The sequence below is a fragment of the Grus americana genome, chromosome 15 (assembly GCF_028858705.1).
Source record: "Grus americana isolate bGruAme1 chromosome 15, bGruAme1.mat, whole genome shotgun sequence".
Classification (NCBI taxonomy): Eukaryota; Metazoa; Chordata; class Aves; order Gruiformes; family Gruidae; genus Grus; species Grus americana.
Window position 1 is genome coordinate 2,915,392 of NC_072866.1, and position 15,469 is coordinate 2,930,860.

At 69.9% G+C, this 15,469-nt stretch overlaps 3 protein-coding genes across 5 annotated transcripts; 2 read left to right on the plus strand and 1 right to left on the minus strand.

Annotated features, from left to right (window-relative positions):
- Nucleotides 1-566: 566 nt before the first annotated feature.
- On the minus strand, nucleotides 567-5,741 carry RGS11 (regulator of G protein signaling 11). 3 transcript variants are annotated; one of them, XM_054842891.1, is made up of 17 exons: nucleotides 5,626-5,741; nucleotides 4,914-5,010; nucleotides 4,504-4,554; nucleotides 4,311-4,417; nucleotides 4,152-4,203; nucleotides 4,010-4,068; nucleotides 3,755-3,831; nucleotides 3,553-3,634; nucleotides 3,341-3,409; nucleotides 2,680-2,709; nucleotides 2,533-2,594; nucleotides 2,169-2,282; nucleotides 1,936-2,051; nucleotides 1,481-1,568; nucleotides 1,225-1,363; nucleotides 1,078-1,160; nucleotides 567-1,006 (listed from the first exon to the last, which is right to left on the minus strand). In XM_054842891.1, the coding sequence occupies exons 1-17, from the start codon at nucleotides 5,683-5,685 to the stop codon at nucleotides 880-882; spliced, it is 1,413 nt and encodes a 470-aa protein (XP_054698866.1). In that variant the 5' UTR covers nucleotides 5,686-5,741; the 3' UTR covers nucleotides 567-879. The 3 variants fall into 3 exon arrangements, with proteins under 3 accessions (XP_054698866.1, XP_054698867.1, XP_054698868.1); XM_054842892.1 differs by having other exon boundaries at nucleotides 600-1,006; nucleotides 2,680-2,703; XM_054842893.1 differs by lacking the exon at nucleotides 5,626-5,741 and adding an exon at nucleotides 5,406-5,517 and having other exon boundaries at nucleotides 600-1,006.
- A 771-nt stretch (nucleotides 5,742-6,512) lies between these two features.
- On the plus strand, nucleotides 6,513-10,693 carry ARHGDIG (Rho GDP dissociation inhibitor gamma). Its single transcript, XM_054842786.1, has 6 exons — nucleotides 6,513-6,886; nucleotides 8,123-8,308; nucleotides 9,234-9,317; nucleotides 9,397-9,473; nucleotides 9,988-10,051; nucleotides 10,139-10,693. The coding sequence occupies exons 1-6, from the start codon at nucleotides 6,814-6,816 to the stop codon at nucleotides 10,336-10,338; spliced, it is 684 nt and encodes a 227-aa protein (XP_054698761.1). The 5' UTR covers nucleotides 6,513-6,813; the 3' UTR covers nucleotides 10,339-10,693.
- A 155-nt stretch (nucleotides 10,694-10,848) lies between these two features.
- On the plus strand, nucleotides 10,849-14,517 carry PDIA2 (protein disulfide isomerase family A member 2). The gene is made up of 11 exons (XM_054842785.1): nucleotides 10,849-11,171; nucleotides 11,668-11,874; nucleotides 12,189-12,322; nucleotides 12,396-12,533; nucleotides 12,612-12,728; nucleotides 12,808-12,933; nucleotides 13,043-13,237; nucleotides 13,582-13,702; nucleotides 13,875-14,056; nucleotides 14,149-14,235; nucleotides 14,393-14,517. Exons 1-11 carry the CDS (start codon nucleotides 10,949-10,951, stop codon nucleotides 14,471-14,473), a joined length of 1,611 nt encoding a protein of 536 aa, XP_054698760.1. The 5' UTR covers nucleotides 10,849-10,948; the 3' UTR covers nucleotides 14,474-14,517.
- The last annotated feature ends 952 nt before the right edge of the window (nucleotides 14,518-15,469 follow it).

The window sequence follows — 15,469 nt, forward strand, 5'->3', positions numbered from 1 at the left end:
ATGTAACCACCAGCATTAATCCCCTGCAGCTGGGGCTTGGCTCCAGGGAAGAGAATAATCCTGCCGCCAGATCCTCCGTCTCTGTTCAGATTAACAGGCCGTGGGTCGGGAGAGCGGCTCAGCTGCCAGCCCCGCTCCCTGCGTGCCACTGCCAGCCCGCGGGGCCCTTGCAGCCGGGGTTTGCTGGCCGGAGGCACCCCCAGCCCCGCTCGAAAGGCCTTTTCCTCCTCCCCGGGGGCTGTATGTGGGTGCACCGGTGGCTGCCGGGGCTGAGTGCCCCGAGTGCCAGCTTGGCTGTGCCAGGAGGGCAGCTGGGGCTGCCAGCGGGGTCTGGTTTTACCCCTCGGAGCAAGCAGAGCTGTGGGTGGTGGCCGTGCCATGGGCCTTTGGGGGGGCTGGTCCCCCCCCTGCCTGGGGTCTGCACCCATGCTGCAGGCAGGGGCAGGGGTTGCTGCCAGCCTGTGGGGACACAAATCCAGATAGGGGTGGCCACCACCATGTGCACCCCCCACCCGCAGCCACCTCCCTGGTGTGTTCCCCCCCCGAAAACCACAGGAGCCACAGCGTTTCCCCATGGGGGCTTTATTGTCTCTGCGGCTTGTGCCTGGGGCGGGGGGCTGAAGGGGGGTGACCCTGCACCAGGCCGGCTGGGTGCAGGCTCCCCAAGGGAGAGGAGGGTGCAGGGACGTGAGCGGGGGCTGCAGGGGGGCCAGCCTGGCCAGGGGTGGGGGGCTGCCGGGGGGGCGTATGGCTTCTTTCCTTCAGTGCTACTGCCGGCAGGGTCCTGCGGCGGGGCTGGGGCGTGCTGGGCAGGGGGCTGCAGCTGAGCTGGAGGGCACCGGGCCGGGGGGGTCCCACGTCGGTGGGGTACCGGGGCCCTCAGCTCTCCTCCTCGGGGACGGGGGCAGCCGCGGGACCCCTGCTCCTCTCCTCGGCATCGCCCGCTGGCAGGAGCAGGGCTGGGCTGGGGCTGGAGTGCCGCTGCTTGCGCATGAAGGGGAAGACCCTGCGGGCAGAGCGGGATCAGCGCTGGCGGGGACCACCCCAGCACCCCGGGGGTCCGGCCCCTGCCCTCACCGCTTCTTGGTCTCTGGGGGGATGACGGCCTCGGCCAGGAGGTTCCTGTAGAGCTCTGACTTGAGGAACCGCGGGTAGGAGTCCTGGGCAAGCAGAGGCATCAGGATCCTGCCCAACCCTGCCCAGCCCTGCCCTGCCCTCACCCACCTTCTTCATCAGCATGTAGATGTGCATCTGGGCGTCATCCATCACGTAGCGGTGGGGCGTCTTGATGCCCTCCAGTGTCCGCTCCATGGTCTTGCTGTCGATGTTCACCCAGCGCGTGGCCCCGGGAGCCAGGAACTGCCTGGGGAGTCGCAGCCGGTGGTGGGTACCCAGCCCCACAGTGGGACGTAGCACCACGGTGGCCTGGACCCCCCCAAAACCCCAGCCCCCCCCAAACCCTCACCGCGCTGGCACTCACTGGTAGATGGAGTCCACGATCTCAGGGATGCGGGACTGCTCCCCATAGCGCAGTTCCTCACATGCCTCCCAGAAGCTCAGGTTTTCAGCTGGGGAGGGGGACATGGTGTTGGGGATGGGGACGTGTCCTCCCAGGTCCATGACCCAGCCAACTGTGGGGCCAAACCCCCTGGGATGGAGCCAGCTGGTGCAATGTGGGGTGGTGGGTCCAGGGACGCTGGGACATGGCAGTGGGTCAGGGGGTGCAAGGATGTGGTGGTGGGTCAGGGGGCTGCCGGGGTAGGTTGGTCAAGAGTTACTGGGATGTGGTGGTGGGTTTGGGGGTGCCAGGATGGGGCAGTGAGTCTGGTGGTACTTCGACATGGTGGTGGGTCTGGAGGGTGCTGGGATGGGACGACGGGTTTGGGGGTACTGGGATGGGGCAATGGGTGGGGGTGCGAGGCTGGGGCTGCTCACCACTGAACTCCTTCTTGAGGAACTCGAGGAGCTGTGCCCGGCCCAGGGGGTCGGTAAGGAGCTCACTGAAGTTGAAGCCCCAGCGCTCCACGCGCAGCTTTGTGGGGGTCGGCACCCTGTGGGTGACACCGGTGTCAGGGCTGGCAGCGGACAGCCCATGGCTTCCTGCACGACCCCGCACCCTGTCCTGCGGGTTGGGGCCGGGGGCTGGCAGCCCCTGCGTGGGTGCTTACGTGGGGGCATTCATGGCCCAGTACGTGGTGTCGTCCGTGATCCAGGGGTTGCTGGGCAGGCAGCCAGACATGATGGGGTCGTGGGGCACGTACTGCTCGTTGAACTTGATGTACCTGCCAGGAGCTGGTGGCTGGAGGCGGCCAGGGCCACCATCCCACCACTGCCACCGTCCCCGGCCACCGTGGGGATGTGGTGGGGACGCGTTTGGGCTCTGCGATGACCCCAGAGCCTCGGCCCTGCTCCCCGCTGAGGGCGATGGCAGCACGGGTGCTGTGGTGCCAGCGGCCGGCCGCAGCGATGCCGGTGCCCCTGTCACCCCGATGGGGACCCTGCCCACGGCCGGGGCGGCCGCCAGCCACTCACCCCTCGAGGCAGATGGAGGACTTCACCCTGGTCCTGGCCATGGCCTTCCTGCAGTACTCGATCTGGGGCCGGCCGCGGGGCAGATGTCAGGGGTGCCCGGCAGCCCGTGCCCCCCGGGAGCCACCCCCCGCGCCTCGCCCCGCTCACCTCCCGCTTGTAGTAATCCATGTTCTTGGTCTGCAAGAGACGCGCGGGGCCGGGTGAGGGCACGGCGGAGCCGGGACATCGTGCCCACCGGCTCTGCCCAGCACCACTGTGGGCAAGGACCCAGCATCCAGCCCCCCCTCTTTGCCCTGTGGCCTCCAGCCTCATCCCCACACCCCTCCTGGCTCAGCCGGCACAGCCCGCGGGGTGAACCCCGGCATCCACCCCCCGCCCCAGCGTGGCACCGGCCCCGGGTTAGTGACACTTACGTGGGCAGAGGACACGGCACAGGGCGCAGAGGAGAGAAAGCGGGTGGTTAGTGAGGAGGGGCTGGGTGGGGGGGCTGCAGCAGTGTTAGAGGGGTGATGACACGGGGAAGGGCCCGGTGGTGGCTGTGGGCACCCCGGGGTGCCAGGACTGGCACGGAGGGTGGTGAGTGCATGGGCAAACACAGGGACTCCCCAGCTCAGCTGGGGCGGGGGGACAGGCTGGACACCCAGATGTTAGCAGAGCTGGCCCCCCCTCCCCGCAAAATGTGGGCACAGCCTGGGGTGGGATGGCTGGACACCCGCTGGGGCAGCTCGGCACCCCAACACACATGGGTGGCTGCACCCTGTGCCTGCTGGCAGCCCCGGGGGTGCCCGCCCCCCCCCCCCCCACTCACCAGCTGGACGCGGGTGGTGTGGCAGTTCCTGCGCTCAGGGCCCTGCTCCAGCACGTTGGGGGCTCCCGGCTGCAACGAGAGCATCGCACCGGGGCTGGCGGGACCCTTGGCTCCGCTCCCCGGGCTGGGGCTGTGTCCAGTGCCGGGGTGCTGCCCAGGGCTGCACCCGCCAGCCTGGCACCCCTCGCCCCCCACCCCCAGCCCGTCCTCACCGGGGGCCGGTTGACGAGCCAGTACGCCTGCTCCTGGCAGTCGATGACGATGCGGTCGCCCTTCCGCCGCTGCTTGGCCGCCCTGCCCGTGCAAAGGCAGTGGGGAGGCGCTGGCATCTTGCCCGCCCGTGCCAGCGCCCAAGGGTGCTCCGTCCCCGGCATCTCCCAGGCTGCAGCGGTGCCGTGCCATGCCTGCACTCACCGGAGCTGTTCCCGCGCCTGCATCACCACGAAGTCCCACGTGTGGTTGATCCGCTTGTGCAGGAGGTTGTAGTTGTCCTGGGGAGTGGCAGTGTCACCCCCGTGGGCACGGCGTGACACGTGTCCCCTCACCTGGCTCCGGGTCCCGTTGCCGCTCCAGCACAGGCTGAGCCCCACGGGTGAGCCCCCACTCCTGGATGAGCTGAGACACCCCCCCCCCCCAGCTCATCACAGCTGTGAGGAGGGCACCGCTCACCTTCTCGTGCTCGATCAGGTCGCCCTGCTTGCGGATGTTCTTCTTGGCCAGGTAAATGGCTGCAAGAGGAGCGGCAGCACCTCAGGTGGAGCCGGGAAGGGGCTGCAGCCCGTGCCGGTGCCAGCAGCATGGTGGCCCCTACCGTAGTCCAGCTCCGTGGCCGGCCACTTGGTGCTGGTCCAGAAATAGGGGGTCTGAGGAGAGGGGGGAGAGGCTGAGGCACATGCCGTGGGGTGCCACGGTGCCAAGTTGAGGGAGCCCCGAGGCTGTGGCAGCACCCGCGCTGCCGGTGGGGCCATACCTGGAAGCGGTAGGGCGACTCGTCCGCCCGCAGCACCAGGCTGCGAGGGTCTTTGAGGGGGTAGATGTAGCCGTGCTTCACGATGAGGTTGCCAAGGTGCAGCGACTCTGGGGGAGCAGGAGCGGGGGCTGCACGGGGGCTCGGCAGCCACAGTCGCCCCTGTGGTGCTGGCCACCCACGCCGAGGCACTCACCCTCCTCAGAGATGCCGTACTTCTGGATGAGCCACTCCACGATGTCATTCCCTGGGGAGCGAGGCAGCATTAGCGGGGTGTGATGGGGTCCTCCAGACCGGGCATGGGAAATTCCCAGGCTGGGGCACCCCGGTGTGGCATGGCGGGCGCCGAGGGGGTCACACAGGGTGACGGGGGCCCTGCCAAGGACGTGCTGGGCCGCCCGCCCCAGCGAGTGCCCGCCCTGCTCAGCCGATGCATAATTGATCCCAGCTGCAGCGCTGAGCACCCGTGGATGCGGGGAAGCGAGTGGCGCCGGGTGACACAGGGCTGGGTGCTGGGTGCAGCACTGGAGCTGCCCGGGGAGCACCCGCACGCCTCCCTCACCCCATGTGCCTCACGGGGCGCCCCACCATGGGATGGGGACCCACCTGTCATGGCATGGGGGATGATGGTGATGAGCAGGCGCTGGTTCCTCATCTTGATGCCCATGTCGGGGTCCTGCATGCTGACGATCATCCGCTCCATCTGCCGGGTGAGCACCCACCACGCTCAGCCCCCCGGCTGGGGGCACCGGGCTTGGGCACAGCCTGGGTCCCCCTGCCCCGACCCAGGGCACCCTCTGCCCGTCCCAGGGTCACCCCGGCACCCTGCAGCCGGACCTGGGCACCCAGCAGCTGGGTGAGCGTGCGATGCCGGAGGTGCGGGCACCCAGCCTGCCGGCATCCCCTGGCCGGGGAGCCCCGGTTTTGGGGACCGAGCTGTACCGGGGCTGTGGCCGCACGCCGGCCCGGGGGGCAGGGGCTGAGCACGGAGCTCCAGGGTGCCGCCCGTGGGTGTCCCCGCGTGGGGCGGTGCCCCGTGGCGGTGCCGGGGCCGGGATGGTGCCCGCTGTCCCGCGGTACACGGGGTGGTGCTGGTACCCGTCCCCGGCGATCCTGACCCCCGTGCCGCCGGCGGTGCCCGGTGCCCGATCCCCGATGCCCGCGTTGCCCGGTGCAGTGCCGTGTCCGGTCCCCACAGTCTCAGCGCCCGGTTCCCCGCGGTGCCCGATCCCCACGGTGCCAGTGCCCGGTCCCGGCGCGGCGCCCGCTGCCCGAGGGGCCGGTGCGGGTGGCGGTGCCGGTGCCGGTGGCGGCTCACCTTGCGCAGACAGGGCATCTGGAGGCGGCGGTGCCGGCCGCGGGGGCCGCCGATGGTCATCGCGGGTGCGCGCCCCGCACTGCTCCGCCCGGCCCCGCCCGCTCCCGCCCCGCCCGGCCCGGGCCGCCCCCCCCCCCCCCCCCCGCGGCTGCCGCCGTCTGCGCCGGGCGCCCCGACGGGCACCCCGGTACGCGGCGCCCCCGAGTCCCGGCCCCCCTCGGCCCCTGGTGTCCCCCCGAGACCGGCCCTCGCCCTGCCCGCGGGTCCCACGGACCGGCCCGCTGCGGCGCGGCCCCCCGCACCCCCCGCCGCCCGGGGCCGCGGCTCTGCCGGGGGGAGCGCAGGGCTGGCCCCGGGCCCTCGGGGGCTACCACGGCTGAGCCGGTGGGCCGCCGGGTGCAGGCGGGAGGGGAGAAACACTGTGGCTGTTGGAATGGCGGGGCGGGCAGGGCATGGGCAGGGTGCCGGCAATACAGGCAGAGCACGGGCAGGGTGCAGGCAGGGCATGCGGGGTGTCTGCAGGGTGCAGGCAGGGTGTGAGCAGCGCCGAGTGAAGTGCGGGCAGCGTGCGGGCAGTGCACGCAGGGTGCGGGCAGGGTGCGGGCAGCGCATTCAGGGTACAGGCAGGATGCTCGCGGGGTGCGGGCAGCGCATTCAGGGTACGGGCAGGATGCTCGCGGGGTGCGGGCAGCGCGGACAAGGTGTTGGCAGGGTGTGGGGGCCGTGGGCAGGGAGCGGGCAGCGCGGACTGGGCGCTTGCCGGGTGCGGGCAGGGAGCGGGCAGCGCGGGCAGGCGCTGCGCGGGCGCGCACGGCGGATGAGCTCACTGCAGTCTCGCCGCCCATGAGCGGCGGGGCTGGAGCCGCCCGGCGCCGAGGGGCGGGGGCGGGCGGGGGCGGGCAGCGGAGCCGCCGCGTCTGCGGGAGCCGCCGCCGCCGCCCCGCCGGGCCGCGCCGGGCCAGCGCCGGGGAGCGCAGCGGGGAGCGCCGGGGGGGGGCGGGGGGAGCGCGGCGGCGGCGGGGAGCGCAGCGGAGCAGCCGGCATCGCCGAGCGCGGGCGGCGGCGGGCGGGAGGAGCGCGGCCGAGGGCCCCGGCGGAGCCGCCGACACCGGCAGAGCCGTGCCCCGGGCCCCGGCAGCGGCCGCCCCGCCCGGCCCCGGGGGGCGCCGGGCCCGGCCCGGCCCGGCCATGCTCGGCCTGGATGTGTGCGAGGCCGGCGGGCAGCTGCTGGAGCTGCTCTGGCTGGCGCTGTGCTACCGAGGTGAGCGGCGGCGGGCCGGGGGAGCGCGGCCCCGCGGCTGGGGCCGGGGGGTTGGGGGGCAGCGCCTGGGTGCCCGGGGCGGGGGGGGCATCGCCGGGGGGGCGCTGGGGTGGGCATCGCCCCGGGACGGGCATCGCCTCGGCTCCCCAACAGGTGAGCATCAGCCCGGGCACCGGGTGCGTTCGGGAGCATCCCAGGCCCTGGGGGACCGCAGCATCCCCGGGGGGGGGCAGGGGACCACCCAGCCTCCCCCCCTCCCCGCCGCCACCTCGCATCCCGGCCTGTGGCACCCGGCGCACACCGCCCTGTCCTGCAGCCCACGAGGGGCTGGGCGAGCCCCTGGGCGGGTGCATCCCTGGGGCGGGAGCCAGCGTGGCCAGGTGCCGCACGCTGCCGTGACAGCCGGGCACCCCGGGGTGCGGGGCCTCTGCCTTCGCCGGGGGCCCAGAGGTGCAGCACGGCCATCGCTCCGCACCCCGGTCACCGCCGCTGCCCCGGGGACCCGCACAGCTCGCCCTGTGGCCTGGGGGCTGAGCGCGGTGGCACCTGCCCCAGGCTGTCCCCCAGCACGTCCCCAGGGATGGGCTTTCCAGGGGCTTTGGGGAGCTCAGTGCTTGCAGTCAGAAGGGCGTGGGGGCCGATGCAGCGGGCAGGGCAGAGTCAGGGGCCATGGGGACCTCACCCACCCTTGTGCCCTCCGGCAGCCTGGCACCTACCGGAGCCACCGTTTGCCCCAGAGCTGGTGGTTTTGTTGGTTTTTTTTTTTTTTTTTTTTTCTCTGCAGCCGCTGGTGGTTTGGGTTTGGGGTGGGAGATGGGGCTGGTGGCTGCCCACCAGGGTTGGAGGGGGCCACAGGGTGGTGACAAGGACCTCTCCGGGTGACGGGGTGTGAAGCACACTTGCAGGCCGCAGCGGGCTGCAAGCACCCCCAGACTGTGCGCACCACGTAGGCACCAGCTTATGTTGTTCCATGACCGTGCGGAAATGCAGCCGGCGGCAACGCCTCGGGTCTTAGCTGTGCCACCGTGCCCCGGGGACACAGAGCCTGGCGGCATCCCCATGGCCCCAAGCAGGGGGGGCAACTCGGCTGCCCCATGGGGGATTGCCCCCATCCATCCGTGGCGTGTCCCCGCTCAGCCAACCCCCTGCCCATCGGTGCCGGCGTGTCGGGGGGTGGGGGGGTGTCCCCCAGGGTGTCCCCGGGGCAGCAGGACTGCCACTGCCTGTCCCCCGCAGACATCATGGCTGACAAGGAGGGGGTGACGCTGTCACTGGAGGAGGAGGAGGAGGATGCCGACGTGGCCCTGGCGTACAAGACGCCGGAGAAGAAGAGCTTGCGGGAGATCCAGGAGCTGGACCCAGGGGACGAGAGCCTGCGGAAGTACAAGCAGGCGCTGCTGGGTGCCATCCCTGCTGCCGTGGGTAAGGCTGGGGGCTGCCTGCTGGGGCTGGGCACCCCGGCACCCCTGGATGATGCAGGCTCAGCCCAGGCATCCCCAGCACCCGTGGGACATCCTCAGCAGGGAGGGTGCGTCCCGACTGGCATCGCCCGCAGGTGCTGCCTGTGCCCCCCCACCTCTGCGGAGACCCCGGCATCCCCCTGCCGATAGGGAAACGGCTGCCCGGGGACCCCGGTTGCCTTGGTTACGGGATCACCGCTGCAGTTTCCATAGGAACGGTTACAAGGGACCGGGAAATTCATTGGGATGACAGAGACAGAGCGAGCAGCTGGGAGGGCTCGGGGTGGCATGGGTGTCGGTGCCCAGCCGGTGCCCCCTGCTCCCCATGGCACCCACAGCAGCCACCCCAGCCCTCGGTGTCTGCGGAGTCTGGGCCAGCCTGGGGTGCTCCACGGCCCCAGCACCCTGGTGTGCTGGCTGACGGGTGCATGGCAGCTGGGGAGGGGGTGTGTGTGCAAACCAATGGGGTGTATGATGTGTGCACGATGGGGTGTCTGCAAGCTGGGGGAGGGGTTGTGTGCAGGCTGGTGGGGTGCAAGCTGCTGATGGGGTGAAGGCTGGGCTGTTGGGGTGCAATGAGGGCAGCGCCCACTCGAGGGATGCCTTTGCCTGCACGTGCTGCATCCTCCCCACCCGCCTCGGCCCGCTCCCGAGCCAGGGAGTGTTGCACCCCGAGAGATACCCATGGCTGGGCCCTCTGAAACCTGGCCTTACCCCAAAGGTGGTGATGCCAAGGTTGGGGCTGGCCTGCACCCTGCCTGGCACACCCCCACCATGGGCACCACGGCCCTTCACGCCATTACAGAGGGCGCGGGCAGCCCCCAGGTGCCGGCGGCGGTGGGCTGGGCGCGGGTGGGTAAGGTCTGCGCCCTGCCGCTTGTCCCTAGATGCCAGCGTGCCCAACGTGCAGGTGACAAGGCTCACCCTGATGTGTGAGCAGGCGCCGGGGCCCATCACCATGGACCTGACAGGTGAGTGGTGGGGGCACCCATGGGAGGAGGAGGAGGAGGAGGAAGGGGTGCCAGGCTTATGGGCCATCTCCCTGCACAGGAGACTTGGAGGTGCTGCGGGGCCGGGCCTTCGTGCTGAAGGAGGGGGTGGACTACAGGGTGAAGGTGTCCTTCAAGGTGAGGCGGGTGCGTGGTGCCCTGTGCCCGCTGGCTGGCAGGAGACCCTGCCCGCAGTCTTTGCCCCCTGGGGTCCCTGCCCGCACACCCCAGGGTCCCTGTCCCATCTGGTCCCTGCTCCCCATGGGTCCCTCTTCCCATGTGTCCCGTCTCTATGGGGTCCCTTCTGCCCCCGCCCCCGGGCTCCCTGCTGCCTTGAGGCGCCTGCCCTCCACCCTCACCCCCGGGGTCCCTGCCTCCATGGGGGTCCCTGCCCTCCTGGGTCCCTGCCCCCCTGGGAATCCTCGCTGCACCCAACATCACTGCCATGCCAGGGTCCCTGCTCCCCCCGAGTCCCTGCCTCTCCCGGGGGTCCCTGCCACCCTTCATCGTGCCCCAGAGGCAGGATCCTGGGGGGGGGGTGTCAGGACAGGGTGTTAATGGTGGGTGCCCTCCACCCAAGGCCGGGGTTCCCAGGGCAGGGGGCACCCTGCCGTGGTGCAGCACCCATGGCACCCTTGCCCTCTGCCCGCAGGTGAACAGGGAGATTGTCTGTGGGCTGCGGTGCCTGCACCTCACCTACCGCCGGGGCCGGCCCGGTGAGTGAGATCGGGGGGCCAGGGGTGTGGGGGGGCTGCGCTGCCCCGGCACTGCTAACCCATCCCGCCTCTCCCCTTCTTGCCCAGTGGACCGCGACGTCTTCATGGTGGGCAGCTACGCGCCGCGGGCCGAGGAGTACGAGGTGGTGACGCCGTCGGAGGAGGCGCCGCGGGGCTGGCTGGCACGGGGCTCCTACCGCGTCCGCTCCCTCGTCACCGACGATGACAAGATGGAGCATCTCTCCTGGGAGTGGGGCCTCTGCATAAAGAAGGGCTGGGAGGACTGACCCCCCCCCCCCCCCCCCCCGCCCCCCGGTGTCCCCCCCCCCCCCGCCAGCTCGGGGACACGGTGCCTGCCATCCCAGGGGACACCTCGCCGGCGCCGCCGTGCTCGCCCCAGTTGTGTGAAGGGTGGGGGGGTGGGGGGGTGGGGGTTCCTTAGCGAGTGGGCGCCCGCGGTCGTGGTCTTCGCAACCAAAGTTATTTTTAATTGCTGTTTTTTTTTTTAAATACCGACGCCCGCCTGGTCCCTGCGGCATCCCCATCGCTGGGGCCGGGGCCGTGACCCCGTCGTGGCGGCGCCGTGCCCGGTCGCAGGCTGTGCTCTTCCATTGCCATTAAACCCTACAAACTGGTCTCTTACTGGTGTGTCCGTGCCCCTGTTGGCTCTGCCCGGGCCCCCCTCCGCCATCCCTGTCCCGCTGGCAGGGCCAGGTTCCCTGTGGGGACGGGAGGCCGGAAAACGGCCACCTGGTCCGGCTGCCTTATCAGCGGTGCCGGGCAGCCAGTAGCGGAGGGCCACGAGCCCCAGGGGACCGGCACCACCCGCCCTGCGGCCCTTATCTGGGTCCTCCCCCCCCCGCCCCTGCACCAGGCACCGGCTTTGGCTGCGGCACCATGCGGGGCTGCAGCGCCCGGCTGGTCTGGGTGCTGGTGCTGTCGCTGGCCTGGCTGGGCCCAGCACTGGGGGGTGAGGAGGAGGATGGGGAGGTGGTGGCGGAGGAGGAGGAGGACGAAGTGGTCTCGGATGAGCTTGGGGAGGAGGACGGTGTCCTGGTGCTCCACGAGCACAACTTTGCCCGTGCCCTGAGCGAGCACCGGCTGCTGCTGGTGGAGTTCTGTGAGTGCCCCCGCTGCGGGCAGGGGTGCGGGCAGGGGCATATGTGGGGATGGGTGTGGGCAGGGGGTGTGGGCAGGGGCACAGGCAGGGGCATGAGCGCAAGAATGGGGCACAGGGTGGTGAGGGGTGTGTGGGCAGGGGTACAGGCAGGGGCAAGGCTGTGGGTCAGAGGGGCAGGGGCTTGGGGCATGGAATGGGGACGTGGGACAGGGACACAGGGCAGAGGTGTGCGGCAGGGAACGTGTAGCAGGGACATGGGACACAGCAGGGACATGGGGCACGGACACAAGGTGAGGGGGGTGGGACACAGGCCATTGTGGGGGGGGAGATGGGCAGGGGCACGAGCTGGAGCCCACCAGGCTCACGCAGCCGTTACGTGCCCCGGCCACCCGCCGAGTCCACCCTGGGGACTGGGAACATGGAAAAGTTGGGCGGGCGGGGTGTGTGTGTGTGTGTGTGTGCTGTCCTCGCTGCCGACACTGTCCCCTGCCTGCAGATGCGCCGTGGTGTGGGCACTGCCAGCGGCTGGCCCCTGCCTTCGCCCGGGCAGCCGCCGCGCTGAGGAACGAGTCCAGCCCAGTGCGGCTGGGCAAGGTGGACGCCACGGCTCAGACAGCCCTGGCGAACGAGTTCGGCATCACCTCCTACCCCACGCTCAAGTTCTTCCGTAATGGCAACCGCACCCACCCCCTCGCCTACACCGGTAGGGCCACGGCACCCGCCAAGGGTGACGCCAGGACGGGTGCTGGGGCAGGTTGGGGTGCAGGGGTGGGTGGCAGGGGGTGACCGAGAGGGCTGGCAGTGTCCGGGTGGTGAGCGGGTGGCAGTGTGGTGATGGCGGGCAGGTGACAGCAGGTAGTGCCACAGCGTGATGGTGCGTGGGTGACCGGAGCCGATGGCAGAGCTGCGGCAGCCTGGTGATGGCAGGCGGGTGGCCAGGGCTGATGGGACGGGAGGAGGGTGGCAGCCCAGTGAGGGGTGGCCAGGGTGATGGCAGGGCCCTGCTCCTCGTGGCAGGACGTATGGACACCGAGGGCATCGTGCGCTGGATGCAGCGCCGGGCTGGCCCCAGCGCCACGCTGCTGCAGGACGCCGACACCGCCGCCGCCTTCGTTGGCTCTCAGGACTTGGTGGTCGTTGGCTTCTTCAAGGTGGGCTGGGGCAGGTGGGGGCCGGATCAGGGCCGTGGCCATGGCCATGGCCGCTCACGGGGTGGCCACGCAGGACCTGGGGAGCGAGGCAGCCCAGGCGTTTTACGATGTGGCTGGCGAGGTGGTGGACATGCCATTCGGCGTGGCTGAGGCAGCTGAGCTCTTCGAGGTGTACGGGTTGTCGGCCGACACCGTCTGCCTCTTCAAGAAGGTGAGGGGGTGGTGGGGAGTGGTGGTGGTGGGGCCACCTTGACATCCCCCCCGCCAACCTTCACCCCCCCCCCGGCAGTTGGACGAGGGACGGACGGACTTCCCTGTGGACCCAGAGCGGGGGCTGGATGTGGTCGAGCTCACCCAGCTGCTCCGCATCCACAGCCTGGAGCTGGTGATGGAGTTCACCAACGAGGTACGGCCCGGCCCCAGCCACATCTCCATCCCTGTGAGGGCCATGACCCACTGGCCCTCACCGTCCTCCTCCCCCCCAGACGTCTGACCAGATCTTTGGTGCCAAGATCCCCCACCACATGCTGCTCTTCCTCAACAAGTCATCATCGGCACATATGGCGCTGCAGGATGGCTTCCGGGCAGCTGCCGGCACCTTCCGGGGCAAGGTGAGGAGGTCCCATGGTGGGAACATGGCGGGGGGGGGTGGGGGGGGTGGGGGGGGGTGGGTGTGGCTGCAGGGCACCCCAGCCTCAGTGTCACCCATCTTCCACCCAGGTGCTCTTCGTGGTGGTGGACGTGGCTGGGTATGGTGCCGATGTCCTGCCCTTCTTCGGCCTGACACCCGATGATGCCCCCACCCTGCGCCTAGTCAAGATGGAGAACAACCGCAAGTACCGGATGGACCAGGATGTCTTCTCGGACACGGCCATACGTGCTTTCGTCCAGGCAGTGCTGGATGGCAAAGTGAAGGTGAGGGATGTGGCACCATGTCAACCAGCACCAGGGATGCTTCCCTGTGGTGAGTGGTGGGCTGTTAACTCTGAAGCCTAATGATGGCAGTTGTGTGGTGAACACCAGCCACCTGCTCGCTGATGCTTGTGCTGCCAGGCCTGAGGATTTTGGGGGGGTGTGTGTTTGTTACGGAAAAAGGAGGCAGGAGAACTTCAGTGTGGAGATACACAGAACTGGGATGGCAGCAGAAGGGAAGGGGTGCTCTAAAGGAGCACCCCTGGCTGCAGGCTGAGGGCCCTTTGCCCCCCAAGCGCCTGTGCCCCATGGGGCCCTGACACAGCTCATCCTCGGTGTCCCCACAGCCCCACCTGCTGAGCGCGGAGCCCCCCGAGGACTGGGACACACGACCTGTTAAAGTCCTGGTGGGGAAGACCTTCGAGCAGGTGGCGTTCGATGAGACCAAGAACGTCTTTGTCAAGTTCTGTAAGTGCTGGGGCCGCCTGTGGCCCTCCACAACCTCTGCCCTGGGGCTCAGCCCCCTGCTGCAACAGCCCCCATCCCCATCCCCGACCCCTCGGCCAGGGGACGCTGCACCCTGATCCTGGCAGAGCCCCGGTCCCCTGGCTCGCCCCCTGGCACTGCACCCATCCTGCAGATGCACCGTGGTGCTCCCACTGCCAGGCGATGGCGGCTGCCTGGGAGGAGCTGGGCGAGCGCTACAAGGACCACGAGAACATCGTCATCGCCGAGTTGGACGCCACGGTCAACGAGCTGGAGAACATCACCATCAATGGCTTCCCCACCCTGCACTACTTCCCCGCGGGGCCAGACAGGAAGGTAGGTGGGGGGACCTGGGGGGGGCACCCTGGCTCTGCCAGCACCTGGGGCACAAGGTCACCCCTCGTCTCCCTTCCATCCTATGGCTCCAGATGGTTGAGTACAAGAGTGCCCGAGACGTGGAGACCTTCTCCAAATTCCTGGAAAACGGGGGGACACTGCCTGAGGAGCCACCTGCGGTGAGTGAGGTCCCCCCCACCCCAGGGCTGGGGACCCCCCCACCCACCCCAGGGCAGTCCCCAGCCTCTGTTGGGCGGGGGGACAGATCCTGTGGGATGGGGACGGGGATAGGCAGCGGGTGTGTGTCCATCCGTGCCTCACCGCTGCCTTCCCCAGGTGCCAGAGACCCCGGGGAACAGCACGGGCAGGGAGGAGCCGAGTCCGCCGGGGACGGCTGAACCCCGGGATGAGCTGTGAGCCCGGTCCCGCTCGGGTGCCTGCTATAAACAACCTGGAAACAACGCGGGCTCTGGTCTGTGTCTGCGGCCCCGCGAGCAGCACGTCTTGGGGCGCACCCACGTGTCTCGGGGACACGGCAGGGCTGGCAGCCACTGTGACGGGCAGCTGAACCTGGGGGGGTCTGCCCTGCCCATGGAGGGGGGGTGCTGCCAGGGGCCCAGTGCCTCCCCAGGGGTGCTGAGCCAGCGCAGCCCTGTCCGTGCTGCTTGTCCTGGCAGCCCTGCGGTGACACGGGGCAGCCGAGGCCGCAGAGGACACGGCCCGGGGGCAGCCCGGCGCTCTCCCCGCTGGCCCGTGTGCTGGGCTGCCGGGGCGCGGGTGACAGGGGACCACCCAGTACCGGTCCCGTCCCCTTCCTGGCTCCCAGGCCTGGGCTCCACAATCGTGTACCAGCCCCAGGAGCTGCCGCCACAGCCGGGGAAGGCAAGAAGAGCCCAACGCGGGGCTCTAAACGCTCCCCTTAAGCCTGGCTCGCAGCCTCTGGGACCCCTCAGCATCCCCCAAACCCCCCCCCCCCGACACCATGCCCTCCCCATGGGCCTGCTGCGCCCAAACCCTGGGCGATCCCCCCGGGGCTGGCTAGCCCTCGAGGGAGCCCGTGGCCACCCCAGCCCCGCCACGTGCCAGAGCAGGGCCCTTCACCCGACCTGCCCCATCCTCCGGCCGCCCCAGCCGGGAGCCCGGGCGTCTGCTCCGCAGGGAAGGAAGAAAGCAGCAGGCGGTGGGACGTGGGATTTTATTTCATTTTATCCAAGTACCTTTGAAAAGATCATTGTACAAGTCAGCACATGAGAACGCAGAGGAGACGTTGCTGGGGCCGCGCGGCCGCTGTACATATTTACAGGGGACCCCCTGAGAAAAAAAGGGGGAGACGGAAATCCCGGGCATGTTAACAACCTCACCAGATACAACACCATCAGAACTTAAAAAAACAGGGAGGAAAAACGCTCGTAA

Coding starts and splice junctions, on each gene's coding strand:
- ARHGDIG (XM_054842786.1), top strand. CDS start 6,814: ATGCTCGGCCTGGATGTGTGCGAGGCCGGCGGGCAGCTGCTGGAGCTG. Junction 6,887..8,122: donor GCTGGCGCTGTGCTACCGAG/GTGAGCGGCGGC, acceptor TGTCCCCCGCAG/ACATCATGGCTGACAAGGAG. Junction 9,318..9,396: donor CATCACCATGGACCTGACAG/GTGAGTGGTGGG, acceptor CTCCCTGCACAG/GAGACTTGGAGGTGCTGCGG.
- PDIA2 (XM_054842785.1), top strand. CDS start 10,949: ATGCGGGGCTGCAGCGCCCGGCTGGTCTGGGTGCTGGTGCTGTCGCTG. Junction 11,172..11,667: donor GCTGCTGCTGGTGGAGTTCT/GTGAGTGCCCCC, acceptor CCCTGCCTGCAG/ATGCGCCGTGGTGTGGGCAC. Junction 12,934..13,042: donor CCGGCACCTTCCGGGGCAAG/GTGAGGAGGTCC, acceptor TCTTCCACCCAG/GTGCTCTTCGTGGTGGTGGA.
- RGS11 (XM_054842891.1), bottom strand. CDS start 5,685: ATGACCATCGGCGGCCCCCGCGGCCGGCACCGCCGCCTCCAGATGCCC. Junction 4,555..4,913: donor CATCCCCCATGCCATGACAG/GTGGGTCCCCAT, acceptor CTCGCTCCCCAG/GGAATGACATCGTGGAGTGG. Junction 1,161..1,224: donor TCTACATGCTGATGAAGAAG/GTGGGTGAGGGC, acceptor CTGCTTGCCCAG/GACTCCTACCCGCGGTTCCT.